This window comes from Choloepus didactylus, chromosome 23 (assembly GCF_015220235.1).
Source record: "Choloepus didactylus isolate mChoDid1 chromosome 23, mChoDid1.pri, whole genome shotgun sequence".
Classification (NCBI taxonomy): Eukaryota; Metazoa; Chordata; class Mammalia; order Pilosa; family Megalonychidae; genus Choloepus; species Choloepus didactylus.
In genome coordinates, this window is record NC_051329.1 from 20,113,118 (window position 1) to 20,136,444 (window position 23,327).

General features: G+C 51.1%; 1 protein-coding gene across 2 annotated transcripts; it reads left to right on the plus strand.

Annotated features, from left to right (window-relative positions):
• Window positions 1-302: 302 nt before the first annotated feature.
• LOC119519540 (glycolipid transfer protein) lies at window positions 303-20,558 on the plus strand. Of its 2 annotated transcripts, none has more exons than XM_037817232.1 (5): window positions 303-524; window positions 14,072-14,130; window positions 15,147-15,280; window positions 17,775-17,925; window positions 18,449-19,356. In XM_037817232.1, exons 1-5 carry the CDS (start codon window positions 422-424, stop codon window positions 18,593-18,595), a joined length of 594 nt encoding a protein of 197 aa, XP_037673160.1. In that variant the 5' UTR covers window positions 303-421; the 3' UTR covers window positions 18,596-19,356. The 2 variants fall into 2 exon arrangements, with proteins under 2 accessions (XP_037673160.1, XP_037673159.1); XM_037817231.1 differs by lacking the exon at window positions 18,449-19,356 and adding an exon at window positions 19,367-20,558 and having other exon boundaries at window positions 312-524.
• Window positions 20,559-23,327: the final 2,769 nt, after the last annotated feature.

The window sequence follows — 23,327 nt, forward strand, 5'->3', positions numbered from 1 at the left end:
GAGCCGGCTCGCCAGGGGTGCGGGGCGAAGCCGGGGGCGGCGGGCGGCCACCTGGGGACGCTTCACCTGGCAGCCGCCCATTTGCACCGGCCCGCACCCCGGAGTCGGCGCGCTTCGGCGAGGAGGCGGGCTCGCCCCGCCTCCCGACCAATGGCGGCCCGGAGGCCCGCGGCGGCGGGCGCGGATTGGGCGCGGGAGGGCGGGGGCGGGGCGACGTGGCGGGCCGCTAAGGCGCTCGGCCGGCGGGCGGCGCTGGGCGCTCGGCGACGCGGGCGCAGTGCGGGCGGAAGTGGCGACGCTGGCATCCCCGGAGCGTGCGGCGGGAGGCGGGGACGGCCCCGGCGCTGACGGCGGCGGCCCGGAAGGCGGCGCGGACCCCCGCGGCGCCGGCTGGGGCATCACCGCGGGCCTCGACCCCGAAATGGCGCTGCTGGCGGAGCACCTCCTGAAGCCGCTGCCCGCGGACAAGCAGATCGAGACGGGGCCCTTCCTGGAGGCGGTGGCCCACCTGCCGCCCTTCTTCGGTGAGCGGGGAGGAAAGGGGGAAGCCCGCGCGCAGCCCTGCCCCAGGACGCCCTGGGTCCTCATTGCCCTAAAGCGCCCCCGGACGCCCCTGAGTCCTCCTCCCGAGCACCCCCAAATCCTCCCTCGCCCCCCAAATAAACAACCCAAATCCTATTTCACCAGGCACCTTTAAGCCTTTTTCTCCAGGCACCCCAAATTCTCTCTTCCTGGGACATGGCACATCTTCCATCTCTCCCCCAGACATCCCCAAATCCCTGTGCCTGCACCCCACATTCCTCCATACCCCTGAGATGCTCCCAACTCGTCATCTTTGCCTAGCTGCCCCACCCCCACCCCACCCACCCGCTGGTGCCTCCTCAGTTTTCCATCTTCCCAACTCCTCCGTCTCCTCCAGCCTCCTGGAACCTGGTGAACCCTTCTTCCCTCAGATTTCCTACCACCACCACCACCCCCCCAAAAAAAATCCACTCCAAGGGAAGGAAGCCTGGCTTGGAGCAGGGTGATCAAAGATGGAGTTGCAGAACTATAGGTCCTGGGTCTAAAGTTTTTCCTCCATTTAGGACAGGGGTCGGGGCCCAGCAAGCTGCTTTGTGGGATGAGGTCAGACCCAGGCCTGCTTCCCTCCCTCAGTTTGGGCTCTAAAACAGGAAGCCTTCCTCCCCCAATATGCCATGTCGCGGAAGGTCATGAGGTATTGGAAAGGCGGTGGCTTGGCCAGTTTCAGACCCTCCATCCTCCCCTCCCGCAGCCCAGTTCAGTCCTGAATGGAAAATGGGAAATAGAAGACAATGCCACCTGCCCTGCCCTTTGCCTTTTGGGTCCTGGTGAAAAGATGTAACCTGAGCCCTTTGCTTTCTTCTCTTCGGCTGGTGGTCTTGCCTGAAGACACCAGTCCCCAGGGCAGAGTCCAAACGAAACCCACAAACTAGCAGGATCTCAAGACTGTTAGATGGAATAGATTTGGCACCCAGGAGGGTCACTTGCTTTGCTCCTAGTGGGTGATCCGAGCTTGCTGTGGACAGGAGTTCCTGCAGTGCTATGAGCGCTGGGTTGAAAGTGATTGTGTGGAGTTGTCTCAGCTCTCCTCCTGCACCTGTGGAGCCTCAGTGTCCCTGTCTGTGAAATGGAGACACTGACCTCGTAGGCTAAGCTGCAAAGAGTAACTGAGATGGGTGTGCAAAGTACAGAGATCTTAGCTGTGGGGGGAGCAGATATTATATAAGCCCCCAGATCCAGTTTTGGGTCCCTCATATGGTAGGTGAGTAATCAGCATCTGAGTGAGTGTGATGTTCTGGCTTGTATGCTTCTCGGACCCGGGTGAGCAGCCCGAGAGCAGGGGCTTGGGCGTTTATGCCCACTGCTGCATCCCTACTGCTCAGAGTGGTACTTGCCACACGGTAGGCGCTCACTCACTACTTGTTGAATGTGCAGCACTTTCTTCGGATCCCAGTGGTGAGATGATACTGAATCTCCCCGCAGGGCCTTGGGAGCTAAAAGGCTTTAGCCTTGAGGAGTTGCTTATTTTGGTGATGGAGTTGTTTTTGTTTTCCTTCTTTGATTCTATGAATATTTGCAAGTCAGAGCCAGCTTGCCCTGGGACAAGGATTCAGAATCAAAGCCAGTGGTTCTCCAACATGGGCGACTTGCCCCTCAGGGGACATCTGACAATGTCTGGAGACTTTTTTTTATTATCATGACTTGAGTGCAGGGGATTGGGTGCTACTGTTGTGCTGGTCGAGGCTAGGGATGCTGCTAAACATCCTACAGTGCACAGGACAGCCCCCCACAGCAGAGGATTGTCCAGCCCCAAATGTCAGCAGCGCCAAGGTGGAGAAACCCTGGGTTAAGCTCTATGGCCTTTTCCTCCCTTACCTTCAGCGAGGTTGCCTGTCAGTTCTGCACCTGGGAGCACCTTCCTTAGATGTAATTATCTGGTTGGTTTTAGAGGGAAGGGGGAGGTGAGCCAGCAGTGCTCTGGTGTAGGGCCAGAGAGCATCTCCTCCCCCTTTTCCGTGGTCTCAAGGGCCCGTTTGTCTCTGCTGCGATCCCTGTGCTGTGGGGTGTCACATCTGTTGACAGATACACCATTTATGCAGATGATAAGGGGGTTGGCCACAAAGGGTTAACTACCACAGGGCCCTCTGCCCCACCAGAGCCATCGTTGTTCACCAAAGAGGATCATTCTTTGCACTCTAAAATAAAAGTGACAATCCCTCTTCAAACCGCCCTTCTCTTCTGCAGGGAGAGGTCTCCTGAGGGTTGAAGACTTGGGTTTTATGAGGGGTCTCTGGGACTCGGGATGCTCGAGATCGGCTGTCAGTGATGGAGCGTCCGGGCATCCCGATGCTCTGGGGGGGTGTGGGGATGTTTGGAGTGGAGCTGGTCTGGGGGAGTGGGGGGCCCAGAATCTAAAAGGCCTTGCAGTGCCAGTTCCCTCCAACCCCCACCCCTCTCGGCACTTTGACATTTGGACCTTGGTCATTCTTTGTGGTGGGGGACAGTCCTGTGCAGTGGAGGATGTGCACCAGCCTCCCTGGCCTCAACCCACTAGATGCCAGTAGCACTCCGCGGTTGTGATAAACAAAAATATCTCCAGGAGGCAACTTCACTCCCAGCTGAGAATTACCACTTGGATAAAAATACGGCAACGGGTTGAAAGTGGTTTTTATTTAAGAAGTATTGAATTCTGCAAGGGAGATCTGTTCATTGGAGGAAAGTTGAATAAAAAGATAGATTTTAAAAATGTGTAACTTTCTTTTTCTACTCAGCAGTATAGCATGACCAGCTTCCCCTGTCAAGCATCATTTTTCATGGCCGCATAGAATTCCATCATTTGAAGGTGGCCACAATTTATTTAACCAATCCCCTACTGTTGGACATTCACCTTGCTTCTCATTTTTGGCTCTGCTGCAATGAATATCCTTGTATATATTTCTTTGCACACTCCTTTGGTTATTTCCAATTTTTAGAAATGAAATTGCTGGGTCAAAAGGTGTGAAGGCTTTTTAACATATGAGAGCAGCCACATTTCTTAAACCTTTCTCAGCGCTGTTTGTGGCAAAATTGGTTGTCTTCTTTCTGCTGCAGTGGGGTATGGGCTGCATCTCAGCCTCCTGTTTGGCCAATTTAGAGCATCCATCTCTTGGACTAGCCCTTCCTCCATATCTCCAGCTGAATCTCTTGAGTTGTACAGGTTTTACTACATCCACTTAGATGCCAGCCCTTTATCCATCTTCCTTCTCTGCCTTGACCCAGTAATTGGATCTCACCTCTGACTGATCGGTTTGCGAGTCGGACTTCTGTGAGGCCCCACTCTCTAATTTTTTTAGGTCAACTGTGCAGCTGCTCTAGAGCATTTACCATTGGGGGAAGTGCTTGGGTGGTATTTAGCCTTGCTACTCTCTGCCTAGAAGCTTCAATGGCTCCCTATTACCCCACCTTGAAATCTGTGCTATAGGCTTTCTGAATGGCTTGCCATCCCACAAATGGTACTGTGCTGTCACTTCCCTCCAGAGTTTTACCCATGTCAGTTGCTCTGCCTGGTGCACTACCCCTCTTCCAGCACCCCACCTTCCTTTTGCCTGGCTTGGTCCCACTCAGTCCTTAAGGAATGGGCTTAGCAGTCTTTCCTGACCCCCTATAGACTGCCATGAAACCGACCACGTTTTCCCATAATTTTCTGTAGTTTTGAGTTATTTCTGTGCTTGGCATTTAATGGGCCCTCAAATATTTGTCAAACGAAAGCTTTGGTTCCATTCCCATTCTTTTGGATTCTTTCTGAAAGTGCTCCTTCTCTTTCTTTCTAAATTAAAAGTAAAGCACATGTCTAAATTAAAATGCATAACCTCTCTTATATCCGGTACCCACGGCAGACATTATTAACCCATCTTTGTCCTGTTTTCCCATTTGAGCCTGGGCACGGCCTTGGTGCCTTTCTCACCACAACCACTCCGGGTTGATTAGAGTTGGCACTTAAGACGTCACCTGTTTGCTCTCCCAGTTTAGGAAGAAACCAAAGGCAGAGTTACTGGACATAATGAGTTCCACCTCTCGGTTCTTGAGATCCTGATTCTGGGAGTGACATGTTCTTTGTCCAAACCTCTTAGCTTAGTTAGTTAGATGGATGTTCATTGAATTGAGCCTTGTAGGTATCTGGCACTTGTTAAATAGTCCGAAAGTGAGCCCGGTTAGAGTGGCTTTCCATCACCTTTAGAGCAGTGCTCGCTGCCCCCAACCCCCTATTCTGAGGGCCAGTAGCAGCCTAGAAGCACAGAATTATCTTGTTTTACAGCCAAAGAAAGCAAGGCTAGAGGGCTAAGCAACATGCCCAGGGTCCCGCAACAAGTGAGCAACCAGTTGAGCCAGACCTGAGCTCAGGCTGCTGGACTCCTCGTGCAGTGCCCTTGCTGTCGTGCCTCCCTGACCTCTCCCATAGACAAGGGAACTCCCAGTGCCTGAGGAAATCCAGTGGCCCTGCTGGCCCAGCGTTGGGGTGGGGGGAGGTGCGGTGCTGTTTGTCCAACAGGCAGCAGCCACGGACCAGCTAAGCAGGTTTTCTCTGAGGCATGTGCGCCTGGTGATCAGCCACCCCTGCCAAGCGGGGCCCACAACTCCTGTTTATTTGCAGGCAAACTAGAATGACTGGGGCGGGGAAGCCGTCCCTTGGGAAAGCCCCACGCAGGTCAGCTTTTCCTTTGGTTGGGACATCAGGCTACACGCCTGGGAACCAGCCCCACCTACCCCAGGTGCCTTGGTGGGTGGGGGTTGGCCTGAAATACCCCTTGGCCTGTGAATAGGAGACTCCCCATCTTTAAGAGTTTCCCCCACTGCAGCAAGCTTTTATGCTGGGTGCTCCTGTGCATTGAGCACCATCTGGGGTTGGGACCGCTGGCCACATCTCTGCAGTGTTTTTCACAATTTTGAAACTGCCTGCACCCAACTGCCACCTCTTGGAGGTGCACTTGGTATTCCAAAGGCTCATTAGCATTTGGGAGCCCCTGGTTCCATGGGGGTGTGGCACTTACTGAGCTGAGTAAGACCCAGTTAGCACCCGGGGGGAGAGGTCCACTCCAGCTGTCTTATCCCGTGGATCTGCGTGGATCTGCACAGCCCCCTGGCGAGTTGGCTGCTTTGGAAGCTCTGATAGGAAAAGTCACTCTGAACTGGCTCTGATGGCCACTGAAGCCCACACTCTGAACAACGTACAGAGGAGTGGAGAGAAACGTGAGCTTGGTGTCAAGCCGAGCCGGCCTGAGCGGGAGTCCTGGTCTTACAGTACTGAGGCTGTGTGTCCATGGGCAAGTGACGTGGCCTCTCTGAGCCTGTAGAGCCAACCGTGAAACAGGATGCTGGAGCCTCCCGGGAGGGTCAGCGGGAGGCTCTTGCAAAGGGATTTTGGTGCTCAGTGCCTGAGGACCCCAGCTTTGCATGTCTATGACAGATGGCATCCAGCCTTTAGAAGCCCCACAGCCCTTGGGAAATGGGGATCTGCCAAAAAGAAGCCACCTCTGGGTCTTGGTGACAGGCTGCCAGGGCTTGAGGCCAGCTGCCTGGCTGGTCTGAGAATTGCTCCAGCCCCCTAGTTTATAGCATCTGAAGGCCAGCGTCCACCTGCTCTGTCCCCCGTGAAGGTGATCAGATTCTCTTTCTGTGTTCAGAAAAGCCCAGCCCTGGGGTTAGGGGCTAAGGTCTGGCCTCTGCTGATGGACAGGACAGAATTGAGGAGCAGGAGGGAAGAGACTAGGTCCCTGCTGTGTCGCTTGCCAGCTGGCCTAACCCCTCTGTTTCTCCTCCTCGTCTGGGTAGGGCCGCTTGGAGGAGCAGTGCTCTGGACAGGTCCCAGGCCCCCGGGAACCCAGCAGCGGGCCTGGCAGAGTGTCATGTGGAGCTGAAAGAGAACGAAAGGGTGCATGAGACCCTGATCACAGCTAATGCATCTCTGGTTTTGAGTGGCTATAATGTGCTGAGCATTGGACTGGACCTGATTAATTGGGAGGAACTGGCACCGTTTTACAGAAGAGGAAACTGAGGTTCAGAGAATTGAAGGGATTTGACCAGGTCACGGAGCTAGAAAGTGGCTCAGCCCGGCTTTAAAGCAAGTGTGGCCCTGCAATGAGGGGGACAGGCAGGACCCCTTTAGGAAGCAGGCCCTAAGAACTTGGAAGTCTTCAGGGCAGAAATGCCCCTTTCCTGCCACATCTGGCAGGGGAGGGGGAAATGCTACGAGGCTCCCGGGCTGTCACAACAACGTTTTTATTTCAATCCGCTGATTGAGCTGATTGGAATGGAAATGTTGGATTCCAGTCTCATGTGTTATTGTTTCGGTTTTAAAATGGCCTGGGTGGATGTTAACTCCTTTTGTTACATTCTTGCAGTGTAACTCGTATCAGAGCCTTTTTTATTGTTACGTGGTAACTGTATCTGAGCTGTTTGAAGTCATTACAGCTCATCAGCCCTCCCAAGGGTCCTGTGGAAACCTCTGCTTTCCACCCTGGCAGGAGGGGAGCCAACCCACACTCCCCCACACCCCTCCCCAAGTTCCTTACTTCACTCCCTTCTGAAATCTCCTTTTCAATGGTCTAGAATACTTCTGAAGTTATTATTTTACGACTGGGGGATTTCTGCTAATTTTATCCCAGTGTATCCCTCTCTCCCTCCTTCCCTTCCATTCCCCCATGCCCTTCCACCCTCCTTCCTTTTGATTTCTTAATTATTGGAGTCATCATTTTCTGGATTTCCTCTCTAAAGAAAAGCTTTGCCTGTTGGGAAAGATGCAGATGGTGACATAATTTATAATAATGAGACGCGTACATGACAACACCTACTTTTTTCCTGGGCACTCACTGTGTGCCAGAAACTGTGCTCAGTACGCCTTTTATTTATTCAGCCTCATTTAAGCCTCTCAGCTTAATGAGGTGGGACCCATTATTAGCTTCACTTCTCACCTGAGGAAACCGACGCTCAGAGCGATTAACTAACTTTCAAGGGAGAGAAATAACTTTCCCAACCACATTCCCAGTTCAAGGCTGATTTTTGCCGAAGAGGGCAATTGGGGTCAAACACAAACAGCTGGCATGTCCTGGGGGCGGTTTTTTAAAGCCACATTTTGAATGGTCTTTCAGTTTGCTCTCTTTCTTCTTTTGGTAGAGTAGGGTTTGGGGGAGGTGGGCGTTCTCGGGGCTGTGAGCCTTCCAAACAGGCCTGAATGAGAACTGAGCCGTGACCCCTGTGCCCTGCTGTGGACTAATAAATGATTCATCTCCATCAGCTGTAACTTAAGTGCCTCCCATTATGATCTTTGTAACCCAGGACCTGTAAAGTTCCGCTGCCCCGTGTTTTTGGCAACTGAACTTTATTATCCAGCTATGGAAAAAAAAAAAAAAATGGATTTGAAATAGTAACCTCCCCAGCCAGGCAGCTTGCCTCGTGCTATCAGCATCCTGCTTTTACTTTTTGGAAATAAGTATTTATGGATTGGATTAGATGTTCTGTTCCAAATCACTCAGGCTGAAATCGAAACTGTGCATCTTAAAAGCAGAGTGTTTTCTTGATCTTAAATAGAAATTACTCCTGAAATGAAATGAGAGGGTGGGCCAGGGCATGGCGATTTGGTTGCCCTGTTGCCGACACGGGGTCCCTGCCTGCTGTGATTGATGGTTGGCTGAAGAGGAGGCAGTAAGTGGCGGCTTGGATGAAAATTTCCAAATACGTGCTGTGCTCTAGCTCAAAGCCTGCTGACAGGTGCTTCCCAACTCTGCAGAGGCCAGAAAAAGAGGAAATGAGTTGAATTCTGCACGGCATATGGTGACTGCGGGCTCCTGGGGAATTCCGCTTTCTGGGCAGTCTCATCCTTCTGAACCGTGGCGGGCACCCGGGCAGGAAGCCGTTCGATGGCCCTTGTCCAGCCAAAAATTGCCACAGAGGCCTTGCACAGAACTCTTGCTTGGTGCCCACCCACGTCCCCTCACTTTGCAGGCAATTTGGACACATTCGGCTGTTTTCCAAGCCTCTAGCAGGATCAGAGCACTGCAGAGAAAACAGGAAGATGTGACTATCAACCATCAAGAGAAGTTTTTTTAAAACTATGCAAAGCTGGCCTAAATCCTGAAGACAGGTCATCTAGGGCCATTTAGTGAAGGGTTGAGGGGGCCTGTGGCATTAGTGAGTCACACCTTCATCATAATGAACAGTTTTGATGATGGCCCTGTTTAGAAAGTTGTGGATAGGTTGCTGTATGACTGTGGAGACTTTTGTGTTACATTTCGATGAGTTGCATCCAGAATGGTTGAAATAGAGAAGTTGGGTGCATTCAGAAAACTTGATAGCTAGAAAATTTTCCCTGTTTTAATTTTCTTTTATTCTTATTATTGAGATTAAGCATCTTTTATTTTTTTCTGTGAATTAATTGCCCGTTTTTTGTTTTTTTTTCATTTTTATTGAGATTGTTTAGATACCATACAATTATCCAAAGATCCAAAGTGTACAATCACTTGCCCCTGGGTGCCTTCGTACAGCTGTGCATCCATCACACTTAATTTTTGTTCAATTTTTGGAAACTTTCCATTACTCCAGACAAGAAATAACGTGAAAGATGAAAAAAGAAAAAAAGAAAAGGAAACTCTAATCCTCCCCTATCCCTAACCAACCCCCCTCAATTGTTGACTCGTAGTATTGATATAGTACGTTTGTTCCTGTTTATGAAAAAATGTTGAAATACTACTAACTGTAGTATATAGTTTGTAATAGGTATATAGTTCTTCCCTATATGCCCCTCTATTATTAACTTCTAATTGTATTGTCATACATTTGTTCTGGTTCATGGAAGTGATTTCTAGTATTTGTACAGTTGATCATGGACATTGCCCACCGTAGGATTCAGTTTTATACATTCCCATCTTTTGACCTCCAACTTTCCTTCTGGTGACATATATGACTCTGAGCTTCCCCTTTCCACCTCATTCACACACCATTCAACTGCCCATTTTTTTAAAAAAAGGTTCTTTTTTTCTTATTGATTTGTGAAAGCTTTTTACATATTAGGGATATTAGCCTTTTGTGTGGGATATTTGTTACACAGTTTTCCCCAGTTTGTCATTTGGTGTTGATCAGTGGTAAGATTAACCTTCTGCCCCATATAGGAGGTTTTTATTTCTTGTAGTAAGTTTTATTACCTTTTTCCTTATGCCTTGGGTTGTGTGACAAGCTTAAAAAAACCTTCTCCACTAGACAGAAGAGGCCATTACCAGGTGTGCCAAATAACCAAGGCTTTATTTTGTTTAGAATCTGTGCCTATTTAAGTTGGTTCTATGGAGTAGGATGGTGGGATTGTATCTGATTTTCATTTTTTTTAAGACAGGTTCCTTTTTCCCCAGAGGTAAGATATGAATTTTAAAACCTCCAGGCCCCCTCCCTCCCTCCTGGCAGACAGGTCTGGGTGGCATTTCAAAGACGGGCCTGTTTGCTAACAAGAACAAAAAAAAAATAGTCTGGGGTACCTGTAAAACTGGTAAAACGAGGAAGGGAATTAAGGGCAGGGCTGCGTTCCATAGGAAAGGTGAAGCTGTATAATCTGCTAGAAACATGCTGAGCTCTATCTGGAGCAGGGGCAAGCTTGAGTTTAAACTATTAGAAAGGCGCTGTGCACTTGGAGATTAAAATTGTCTTCTGCTTTTCCTATCGTCTTCATAGAATTCACACAAACAGATGGCAACATTCTAGAAAAAAGGGGGAGGGTATGTGAAACCAGCCTTGGCTTTGTGATTGTTTCTGAGTTCCTGGTTCTCGCTGTGTGATCCTGGGCAAGTCACTTAGCTTGTCTGGACCCAGTGTCATGGACTGCGCTGAAGACAGATAAAAGCCCAATGCTTTCCACGGGTACTGTAGAAGCAGACGTCAGCCCCACCACATCTAGGCCCAAGAAGCTGTAATCAAGGAAGCCTGGAGGGAGAAGGAAGAGACCAGCAGATGCCGCCATGTAACTTGCGATGTATGATGGTTTGAAGTGGTACCCCAGAAATGCATGCTCTCAAATTTAATCCATTCCTGTGGGTATGGACCCATTGTTAGTAATACCTTTTGATGAGGCTACTTCAGTTAAGGTGTGACCCACCTCATGCAGGATGGGTCAAAATCTTATTATTGGAGTCCTTTATGAACAGAATGAACAGAGAAAGGTGGGGGGAGGTCAAGGGCCCCTTGTCCACAGTCACATCACCGTTGAGCAGCAGGGTGGGGACTCCAACCCAGGATGCACTGACTGTAGAGGCTACACCACTTCTCCACTAATCGCAGCCACCCACTTCCTGATCCTCCCAAACCAACCACCATGTGCACGCTTATGAGCACATGGAGACATGCACAGAGATGCCTTTCTTGCCAACGACCCCTTCTGGGTGCAGTGTGAAAGCAGGTCCTGGGTTTGCTCCCCAGGCCCCTGTCCTGCCACTCCTTTCTGCTTCTGCTCTGCTCCTAACTCGGGAAGTTCTCTCTGCCCACCTACCCCCACCCCACCCCCTGTTCTCCCCTGCAGTTTGTACAGAAGCTCTGGCCCTGGGTGACAGCCACAATTCACAATAACAGCCACTGTTGGGGCCCGGCTCCTGCTGACCACACAGCCTTGTGACCACACGCCAGGAGGGCCCAAAACAAAAAGCCTTTCTCCCTGCCGCCAGGGAGGGGCCGCTCAGAACCACACGAGAGTCATCTCAGAGCCAAGGAAGCCCAGTAACAGTTTTCTACATCTTGAAAATGCATGTATAAGGATCCGAGTCCTCACAAACCACCCACTGTTGATGATTATTCATCACCAAGCCATGGTCCCGTAGCTTCTCCATTTGAAGACCTTTCTTGAGAATTAGTCTACAGTGGTAGTAATTGTCATCGGCAGCGCTTTGAGCACAGGGTGCTGGCAGCCTGCACGGATGACGTATCTCACCCTCGTAGCAGCCCCACCGAGGAGAGCCAGTGGGGATTCTCGGTTTACAGGGAAGCTGAGGTCCAAGGCCTTTTGCTTGTCTCCTACCGTCTTGGCTGGATGGGTACTTCAACATGCATTGGGTTGATCTGGATGATGAGGTGGTGTATAGGAAAAAAAAGCTTGGCTTCCCTGTTACCCACAGCCCATTCACTAATTCACTCCCCAGATACCACCCAGGTACCTACTATGCTGGGTGCTGGGGGCACAGCAGGGACCCACGGCAGCCCAGCCCCTCCCTCTCAGAGCACAAGTCTGGTAGGGGAGAAGGACGGTAAACAAAGAGTTCATGTGTAACTATAATTGCTCGAACAGTGAAAGGACTTGAAGAAAAAGTTGAAAAAAGAATAGGTCTTTTGTGAGCAGGAAAAAAAAAAAACTGACATCATTTTCCCTAACGTTTTCTGATGGAAATATTCAAACATTGCGCAAAGTTGAAAGATTTTACAGCAAATACTTAGACACTGACTGCCTCAGTTCTACCATTAATGGTTTACTGTGCCTTTCCATCCCTCTCTCCATCCCTCAATCCCTCATATTTTGGGGGGACATTATAAATTTTGGAAAGATGAGGATGCATAGTTGCCAGTGGGGGCTGAGAAGCTGCTGTGCCTTTAGGTGGGTTTGCTTGTCCCCACACAGCCTGCCCGTGACACCTGCCTGGCCCCTGTGGGGTCAGAATTGGCGGCCCCTGGCTGTACTGTCAGGAAGGGAATAGTTAGTAACCAGCAGAGGAAAGGAAATCCTGGCTCTCTTGCATTATTATTTACTTCTAAGACCTTGGGGGGTGGGGAGGGTGGTGAGTGTCCTGGGAGAGAACGCATTCCAGTACTAAAAAATTGCACAACCTCCCGAGATTGTCCTCCATGAGATGAGGTCAGTGATACACCAGGCAAGATTAAAGGGTAGGATGGGCTACTTACCTCATTAATGCCCTTGGGAGGCCCAGAGCACCCAAGATTGGGGGGCGGGGGGGCAGGCCACCAGTACCCCACCAAAGGCTCCTACAGTCCCTTGGAGGAGATTCGCCCCCCAGGCCTTGGAGAGCAGACAGCTGGCCACTCAGCGCGAGGGTTCCCTGTGGCGGGCCCGCAGCAGGGAGAAGGGGTAGCCCCGGGCCTGCAGCGGAGGGAGGTGGCAGTGGGCATAGGCCCACACAGCGGAGGTTCTGGATGACAGCTGATGGGCCACAGAACCTGAGAGGAACAAACTGTGCACCTTGGAATGGGATTATCCCAAGGAAAACTGGTGCTGGATGGGCAGCTGCGGCTCAGTGGGCTGAAGGGAACCTGCCAAGCCCACGCTGCCAGCAGGGGCAGAGCTGGGGCTCGAGCCCAGGCCCATCCCTGCCCTGCCTCCCCCGTCTGCCTTGGGACTGACTTTGAGTCCTTGCCATGTGGCTGGGATCCCCATGGCCGGACTGCCCTATCAGATTCTCACGTAAAGGCTCAGAACCATGGGGCCTCTGGGTCATCAGCTCATTTCTTCTGTATAAGCTGGTGAATGAGATGGGAAGGAACTTGTCCAAGGTCATCAGTAAATCTGGCCCCTCTTCTCCCACCTCGGAAGATGCCTCACCCTGCTCATGGCCAGCTGGTTAATAGGGACGATCCACCTTGTTTTCCACACAGGTTCTCAGACTATCAGTTCTGCACGATACCCCAGGGCTGCACAGCTGGATACAGTAGCCAACAAGCACATCAGGCTGATTAAATTAGTGAAAATTAGAGAAAATGACAAAGTCGGTTCCTCAGTCATACTGGCCACACTTTGGGTGCTCGGTGCAGCCACCGTATCGGACATCGCAGCGAGTTCCACTGGACCCTTCTGCTCTAGCGATCAAGGGTGCTGTGGACAAATGGGTTTAGTACTTAGGTGTTCCACTTGCGTTTTTTTTTTTTTTTATTGTGGTAACATATATATAACATAAAATTTGCCATTTTAACCATTTTTAAATGTACACTTCAGTGGCATTAATTACTTCTACAGTGTTATGCTACCATCACCATCTTCTATTACTGAAACTTTCTCGTCACCCAAAACAGAAATTCTGTCCATCAAACAATAACATTTCTCCTCCTCCCAGCCCCTGGTAACCTCTAATCTACCATCTATCTCTATGAATTTGCTTTTTCTAGATATTTCATGTAAGTAGAATCATGCAGTATTTGCCCTTTTGTCTCTGGCTTCTTTCGTGGCACAATGTTTTAAGGGTTCATCCATGCTGTAGCATGTATCAGGACTTCATTCCTTTTTGTGGCTGAGTAATATTCTACTGTAGAGATATACCACATTTTGTTTATCCCTTCATTAGTTGATGACATTCAGGTTGTTTCCAGTTGCATTTTAAAGGCTCTGACAAGTCCTGCAGCAAAAGAGACTGGTTTCACCTGGAGCCCCCAGCACTCTCCAAATTTACTTGCCCACAGAACCTGTAAATAAACAAGCTCTGCCTTCCCTCAAACACACCTATCAAGTGACCATCCTTCATATCCCCCGGCCTCCATGGCTGTTGGAGGTCCTGAATATCACCCTTGTTGGGAATCTAAATCTCTCTTCTCGTTTTGCCCCCAGATTGCCTCGGGTCCCCAGTGTTCACCCCCATCAAGGCAGACATAAGTGGCAACATCACGGTATGTATCTGGCCCCAGCAGCCACAGCCCCGGTACATGCATCAAGAATCTCAACCCGCCCAGGGTCACCAGGACCCTGCTCCCCGCCACAAGCTTCCCAACCCAAGGAAGGGGGAGGAGACAGGCTTGGAAAACAGGCTTGGCCCAAGCTCCTCCGACGTGGGGCTTGAGCTTCTTGGTCCTCCTCCACCGGTCATGCTATGTGTCATGGCCTGACTGGGACCAAAGTCCACAGAGTTGATCCGGAGGAAGAACCTACCAGTTCTTTTTTCTCCTTCCACCAAATGAGAAGTGAGCTCCAAATTCCACGTGGAGCCTTAGCCCTGCTCCACCCTTCCCCAGCGTAACACAGACCCTCTCCCCGTGAGGATCGACTGTGGGCCTGCCCTGGGGCTTGGGCCACACTGCACCACCTCATTTCTTCAGTCCAGCAGCCCTTCGAGGATGATTCTGCCCCTATCCTCTTTTTGTAGAGGAGGAAGCTGAGGCTCAGAGGGGTTGGAGGACTCCCTGAAGGTCGCACAGCAAGTAGATTCTGAGTGGCTCCAACCCAGGAGCCTTTGTTCCTAAACACCTTTGAATCCTAAAAGCTTATTTCCCCTTGTCTGCAAAAGTGAAGCTTCAGATTCTTGGCATCTGAGGCCAAGTCACTGGTGGTTGGAGAACGTGCTGGAATCCCAGCTCCTGCCTGATCCAGCTGTGTGACCCGGGCATGTCCCTTCCCCTCCCTGAGCCTCAGTTGTCTCATCTGTAAATGGAGACGATGACTGAGCAGCATCAGGATTTCCTGCAGATCAAATAAGGCGGCGCACAGAAAGCACTTTGCATGTCCCAACTCGGGGTGGGTGCTCGGTAAACGCTAACAGACTGGTAGTGTTGACACCACAAGCCCCATGGCTGTTCCCGTCCCTGCCACTCCTGGTGCCAGGAGGGGGAGGGGGGCCTGGCAAGGTGCTCCCCAACCCAGTGTGCAGAGCAGCCTTTCCAAGAAAACAACCCCATGTGCTCCCTTCCAGAAAATCAAGGCTGTGTACGACACCAACCCAGCCAAGTTCCGGACCTTGCAGAACATCCTGGAGGTGGAGAAGGAAATGTACGGGGCAGAGTGGCCCAAAGTGGGGGCCACGCTGGCACTGATGTGGCTGAAAAGGTGATGAGCTCATGTGGTGGGGTGTCTGCAGCTGTGTGCCTTGGGGGCCCTGCACAGCAGAGGAGGGATCCAAGTCCAGCCACTGCCCACAGAGTCTGCTCTGGCGAGGAAGGAAGGCCGCGCCCATCTCTTTTTTGCTTCTACTGCAGACCAGAAGCCCTTCTTGTTGACACTAATTAATGGCTGAAAAAAAGTGTCCCAAGAGCCAAGCTTGCCCGTTGGTGACGCTTCCTCAAACCAGTCCCTTCCGAGGCATAGCAAATGTTTCTTGAGCACATGGTCTGTCCCAGGCTTTGTGCTAAGCTCTCTATGTGCCTGATCGCATTTCATCCACTGAGAGTTAGGTGCGGTGACTCCCCCCATCTTGCAGAAGAGGCCACTGAGCCTTCTGGAGGCCATGTCACATGCCCAGGTCATGGAAGCCGAGCTGGGCCTGAGCAGCCAAGCGCGGTTACGCAGGTTGTGCACTGTACCGAGGGATCCCGTCTAAGGGCCAGTCACATCACCGACATGGTGGATTTGTATAGCGTGGCATTTTCTTGACAGTGATGCAGCATCTTGAGGAAAGGGAGGCCCCCCCTTTATTTTTTAAATTTTCAGAGCAGTTGTAGATTTACAGAAAAATCATGCAGAAAGTAGAGTTCCCATATACCACTCCCCTACCCCCACCAAAAGAGAGCTCTTTAATTTACACAAAGGCAGCCTGTGGGTTTTTGGGGAGGGGTATCCTGAGATGTAATTTGAACCCAGACAATCTCAGACAGAGTTCACACTACTCGCAGCCACCATGCTGTCCTCACAGCAAACACCTGGTGCCACCTAATTGCTCCAACCTGACAGATGAGGCCACTGAGGCTCAGAGAGACCAGGCAGCCTGCATGCTGAGCTCAGACCACCCCCTACAGGCTGCAGAATTCTCCTTCAGCTCTGCAGACACCACAGCCCCTGAGAGGCGTAAGACCACACATTCCCTGCCCCACAGATGTTCCCAATGTTGCCCTCTCCCTGGGGTCCGAGGCTAGGGGGCAGCTCATCCCCTGACCTCCTTACTGTCCCCCCAAGCTGGCCACGCACATCCATGCACACACCCATGTGCTTATGCACCACAGGCACACATACACACCACACATGCAAACACCACTTGCACACCCATGCACATACACAATCCCACACATGCCATGTGTACACACCACACCTCCCCACACCCCTCATACATACCACACATACATATACACACCACACTCGTACACACACCACACACATGCATGCACACTCATACATACTACACAATACACACTTACACCACACATGCACATGAACACACCCACACGTGCACTCACATACACACCAGACATATACACATACCATGTGCACATACACACCACACCTCCCCACACACTCCCACACATACCACATGCACACACGCCACACGTGCACATACACTGCATGCACACACATGTATACACGTGCACATGCCTTTTTTGGTGGAGTGGAGCGGAGAATTGTCTCCACAGCTGGTGAGGCTGTGTGGACATAAAGGGGCAGGTAGGCTATAATTAACACCTCCACAGCATGTTCTAGGAATCAGCCCTGTGGAGCTACCTGCCTTTGTCTGTCCCCTTTGGGGGAACCTCAGTTTCCTCCTCTGGAAAATGGGTCTGATCATGCAACCTCAGCTCCATGGGGTGAGGGAGGAGGAAAAGGAGGTGATCAAAGGGCTGGCGCTGACGAGGCTTTCAACGTGGTGGCCCTGCCGTAACCCCCACCTTTCTCTCGTCTCTCCAAGCATTGTCCTACCCCTTGAGGAAGGGCTCAGAGGGCCATTGGAGGAGGCAGGAGACCGTGGCCCAGGAAGATCCTGGGGGCTGCAGGGTGGAGATGGGAGCTCAGTGGGTCAGGGCTCACCAGTGTCCAGTGCATCCATGGTCTGTGGACTGAGCCAGTAGACGGCCAGGGCTCGTCTTCCTTCATCATGCTCCGACGGCCACCTCTCATGTGCCGGGCCCGTCGGAGGCCCTCTGGCATGGAAATGAACTAGGCAGTCCCAGCCCTAGCCCTCCAGGGCCTGACAGCCCAGCAGGGACTGTTACCACGTTTGCAGTGTCCTGGAGGCCTTCTGTAGAGACGGTGCTTGGGAGATTGGGAAGTGTGGAATTGAGCACCTTGATCCTATTACATGTAAGCAGAGCATTAAGATCGCAGTTTAGGGCACATCACTCCCTTTTGTGTTTGCATATTCCTGGCACACATAATTGTTCCCACCTGAGAGTTGAGGCCACTGAGGCTCAAAGAGACCAGGCAGCCTGCATGCCAAGCTCAGACCGCCCCCTACCAGCTGCAGAATTTTCCTTCAGCTCTGCAAATACCACAGTAGGCGCTTAATTCAGCCTGGCTCTGGGTCTGCCCTGGGCAGGGGCATGCTGGCTGTCTGAAGAGGCAGGAAGCATCCAGGGTCCTAAGGATCCGTCTTCTTTCCTGTCTGCCCTGGGCCCAGAGGCCTCCGCTTCATCCAGGTGTTCCTCCAGAGCATCTGTGACGGGGAGCGGGACGAGAACCACCCCAACCTCATCCGTGTCAACGCCACCAAGGCCTACGAGATGGCCCTCAAGAAGTACCATGGCTGGATCGTGCAGAAGATCTTCCAGGTGAGCCAGGCCCACCCCCGACCAGGCCCAGAACGCCCAGCCCCGAGCCACGGCCCCTCAGGGCCTGCATCTGCCCACCCAGGCTGAGGAAGGGGCTCCCCTGTGTTTTCAGGGTGAGGCTGGGGTGCTGGGAGGACCCCACCCCTGCCATGCTGGGCGTTACCATAGATTCTCCATCCTGCGAGGCCCTGGTGGGGGCCAGGCCTGTCAGCCCCCCAGCACAGCTGACTGGCCAGCTGGGTCAGCAGCCACTCTGGGTCCAGGCGGGAAGAGCTGGTCATGTGGCGGGAAACTCGGCCACCTCAGGGCCAGCCACCCCAGCCAGCCCCTGGGAAAGCCCTGTCCATCCTATATGCAGTGCCCCCTGGGAAGCCTTTGTCCCACAACCACCTCAGTAGTGCATCCCATGTACCTGGCCCTGCCTGGGCGGGAGGTGGGGAGCCCCCATCTCCCTCGCACATGTGGGTTGTGTTTCTTGCACAAGAACCCCAAGATGGGTACTGTTCTTATCCCCACATCACAGATGAGAAAACCAATTCTCAGAGAAGTTAAGGATCTTGCTCAAGGTCACGCAGGAAGAAATTGTGTGCTAGGAGTCTACCTCCCTGAGCCTCATACTCTCATCTCTGGAACGGGTCTAAAATACGCCCCCCTCGAAGGGTCGTGGTGACAATTGAGATGATCTGTATAAAGTGCTTGGCACATTGTTTGCACTCAGAAAATCAAAGTGATTGCTATTTTTATCACTGTTGATATTGTTTATACTTTCCCCGACACTACCAAGCTCGTCACCTGAGTTTTTATCTGGTTGCGTACTTTTCCCTCAGCTCTGAAATTCTGTGAATTTCTGATCCTCTGTACTTTTCAAGGGCCAGGAAGCTGTGAGATATAGAGAAGAGTAGCCCCCCAAGGACAAAAGAGGCCACAAAATAGATTAGTAGTTGTCTCCCCGGCACAGAAACGGGGTTTTCCAGAGAAACAGTTCACCTTTTCTAGAGTAGAGAACCCGGAGAGAAGTAGTTCACCCACCCTGAGCAGCCACTACGTGCACGGCGCTTGGCTGAGCATTTTGCACAACCGTCAATCCTCCCAAAAGCGACTCTATTGGTTGGGTCCATTATTATCCCCATTTTACAGATTAGGAAACTGAGGCTCAGAGAGGCTAAGTAACTTGCTCAAGGCTCACAGCTAGTTGGCGACACAAGCTGGAATTTGAACCCAGGTCTGTCTGTCCCCAAAGCTGGTGTCCTTCCTGCCGTCCCTCGTGGGGGTAGGAGGGAAAACACATCTCCCTTTTCCTTTCCCTCCCAACGCCGCGAACAGCACAGACCCCTGCCCAGCATGACCTTGGGGACGTCCCCTCTCAGAACCCCAGCATGCCTGGCCCGGTGTCTCGGCGCCCCCTGACGCTGTGCCCGTCCCCCCCCTTGCCTGTCCCAAGGCAGCACTGTATGCGGCGCCCTACAAGTCCGACTTCCTGAAGGCGCTCTCCAAGGGGCAGAACGTGACGGAGGACGAGTGCCTGGAGAAGGTCCGCCTCTTCCTGGTCAACTACACGGCCACCATCGACGTCATCTACGAGATGTACACCAAGATGAACGCCGAGCTCAACTACAAGGTGTAGCCACCCGGGGCACACGCAGAAACAGGGAATCCCGAGTCACTGTGAAGCGAGCCGGCGGCCGCCCCCAGCCCACATCCATGTCCCCAGAGCGGCCCAGGGCGCGGCTGGGATCTGCAGGGGACTGTGGCCTCCGTCTTTTAAAAAGTCATTCTTCCATCTATTCTTATGGAGCAATAAATAACGATCCTGCTTCCTTATCTCCTTTGAATTTCACAACAGCACAGAGTGACTTTATACCTTCATTTCAGCGTGGTAAAAACTGATTAATGTTTCTAACAAATCAAGTCCTAGGGTTTTTGTGTTGTTTTTTTTGTTTTGTTTTGTTTTGTTTTGGTTTTGTCTTCCCCCCACGCAGAGCATGACTCTGGGGGGATTTAAAAATAAGCACGATTCCTTGCGAGGATGTGACTGAATGATGTTTTGGGCATTTTAAGACCCATGAGGAGTTTGATTTGAAATTATGCAGGGCCCCTATTGTGGGATCAGACAACAAAAACCAAAAAACAGAAACCGATGTGTGTCCCCATGTGGTTTGTGCAGCCCAGCTCACAGCACTGTTAAATCCTGCTCTTACTTACTGTCCTTTGCCAGACAGTTATTATTATTTTTTTTTTATAACTGAAACCAACCAGCAAGCCTTCGATGACCAAGGGGCGTTCATTTTAAAGCTATCTGGCACAAAGAATTGGCCACAGATGACTGTGTTTGCATTCTTCTGCCTAATTGTTTTCTTCAGGGACAACTTTTCCAACCTAAGAAACTTCCTACCACATGTATTGTCTTGAGGGGGAGAGGAGGAGCTCCCCAGCTGCCGAGACCCAAGAAAACGCCTCGCTGCCTTAACTGTCCTTCCTGGCACTAAAAAAGAGCCATCTTTTTAAAATTGCTGGGGCAAACAAAGCAACCCCAAAGAATTGATGTGTGTTGAAAACCCAATGAGGAACAATTGGTGATTTTTATGCAGAAACTTAATAATCCTTAATAAATAAATCTCTATTTTGGAAACACATCTATGTGCTGTTTTGGTCCTTGACTCTTTGTTTTCCTGGAACAGAGGTCACAACTGGGGGCCCTTATGCCAAATCCAGCCAAGGACCTGTTTTCTACCCTTCATGGTTAAAAAATATATATATAGAACTGGTTACCACATTTAAAAATTGGGAAATTTCATGTAAAAATTTGCTTTCCAGCTTCTTTTGAAAAAGCAGGCTGCCTGGCAGGAGCTGAGAGACAACTGCCCCCTTGGCTGGATAGGGTCAGGGGGTAAGCGATGATGCATTCTCCACTTTACCTCAGTCCCCACTAATCCCTATTGTATCCCCCACCCTATGACCCCTGGTTATTTCCATTTTCTCATCAGCATGAGTTGATGCTTAGGGGGTCAGGACTTGCACTGAGCTTGATAGGAGTTGGTGGCGGGGGGCTGGCAGAAGAGGAATGGGGGATGCTCCGCTGGCAAAGAAAAAGGCATAGGCCACTGCTCACTGGGGCCGGACTGCAAGCTGTGTGTGTAGGAAGGTTACAGAGGAATCGAGAACCACATGGTGCTACCAACGGATTTGAACTTGACCCTGAAAGCCATAGAACACTGTCAAGGGTTTTGTGTATAATCCAATCAGATACCCAGTTTGGAAGGCTCCCTCTGGCGTGGCCAAGGGACAGAAGCCTCTACTAAGCTTTTTACTGTTTCTGTGGATATGGTCTCCATTTTCATTGTATTTTCTTATATGGCTGAGAGTAGCAAAGCTGCTTTCTAAGCTTTAATTGCATTTGAGATTTTTCCCTTTGGGTTTCCTAGAAATATAAAATTCTGCCAACAAATTAAAAGGATTTTTGTCTCTTCTTTTAGAAAGCATTTTTTTCTTCCTGTCTCTAAGCTAATACAATTAGACCAGTCAGAAGTGGGAGTGCCGAGGTTTCGCATCTAACTCCAAATCGCCCCTCAACCGCGTCCAATTTTTGCCAGTTGACAGAGTGAGCCTGTCTCCCAGCACGCCTCTGTGCCAGGGCGTTCCTGCTGACGGAAAGTGGCCTGATCTGATACTGCACAGAAACCTGAATTGGCCCCCAAATTTGACAAAGTTGATTCACTTAAATTCACTCGATTCATTAAATTAAACCTCACTGAGCAGTATTTGAATTCTATTATAATACGTCTCTGTTATAGGCAAGAAAATGGAAGCTCATGTCACCTTTCAGAGCCTCAGTTTCCTTTCCAGTAACTCAGGGGTCTTGCTAGCACCCAGCTCAGCATGTTGTTATGAGGCTAAAATTAAATGTTAATATTTCTATAGCAATTATAACAACGTCTGAAGCACAGTATGCTGTTTTAGTGTTAAAAACTGCAAGGATGTATTTATGTGATGTATGGTGCATGGCAATGTCATAGAGTATTGGAGTCTTGTCTCTGCTATTTATAAGCTGTGTGGCCTTGTCCAAATTACTTCACGTCTCGGAGCCTCAGTTTCCTCATCTGCACAATGAGGACACTAACAGTTCCTAGTTCTCTGAGAGGCAGTGAAACACACAGGCAGGCGCTTGGGAATCATTCATTGTTGACCCAGTTATCATTATTTGCAGAGGGTTATGGGAGAATGGAGGAAGAACGTCTCCCTTTGGTTTGGTCTGTTGGTAGATGGGTTTGCCTGGGTCGCGCCCGTCGGGCTCCCGGCTGCGCGCCCCGTCGCCCCCGAACCTGCGCTCTGAGCCCCTGCAGCTCCCGCGGGGCCCGGCAGGTGGCGCTGTCCGCACTGGGACACGACCGCAGAGCTGGGAGCCCCAGCCGGCGCCTCCCTGCACCCCCAGCCTCCCGCGCGCTCCCAAAGCGTGTCGGGAGCCTAGAGTAGGAGGAGAATCTGCCTTCAGGGCAGCCTCGATGTGGCAGACAACCTGTCACCACCTTCACTACTACGTTAACAATTTTGGAATTCAAGTCTGCATGATCCAGCAAGTCAATTCACAACACGCCTCTCTGAGCCTCAGTTTCCCCATCTGTGAGTGGGAAGGAACTTCTGCCTTGCAGGTATTGCATAAAATAACTTATGTAAAGAGCCTGGCATGCAGAAGCTGTTCAATAAATGGCTATTGTTCGTAGTTTTATTACTATGATGCTACGGCCTGCCAGGGGTTCCTGACGCCATCCAGCCGCATCACGTTCACTCCTTCCTTATCCTTAAACACACAGCAAGACAAGTCAACACAGCAATAAAAATACCCCAGAAAACATTCTGTGATCTGGCTGCTCTGCCTTGCTCTGTCCCTGATGTGCTGTGAGATTATGGGCAAGTCCCTTTTCCCTGCTGGGCCTCAATTTCCCCATCTATTAAATCAGGGGTTTAGAAGGTTTGAAGCTCTCTCCCAGCTCTGACAATCTGCAATGTGACCGCTCGTGTCACTTTAACCAGTCCCTGGTTTGCATTCATAATTCCAGTGAAATGACTCACCATCTGCAAGTGGGGTCATTGGTTCCTCGTGGCATCAAATGGCTGGCTGCCCAGTGGGTGCTTGATAAGGGGCAGCTATGATGATGGTTAACCCATAATCAGCTCTCCATCTGGCACAGAGAGGATTGTCTGAGGGGAGTAATTCAACCTCTGTTTGCCTAGCATCTACAGCATGCGAGGCCCTGAGCTAAGCTTGGGGATCCTGCAAGGACAAGACAGATATGAAAGAGACCTCCTCCAATGGAGGAGATGCACGCTAGTTCCAGAGAATGAAATGTGCAAAAGAGGTCAAATAGGGCAGTGTGGTGGAGAGTGATTGCCGAGCCCTGACATAG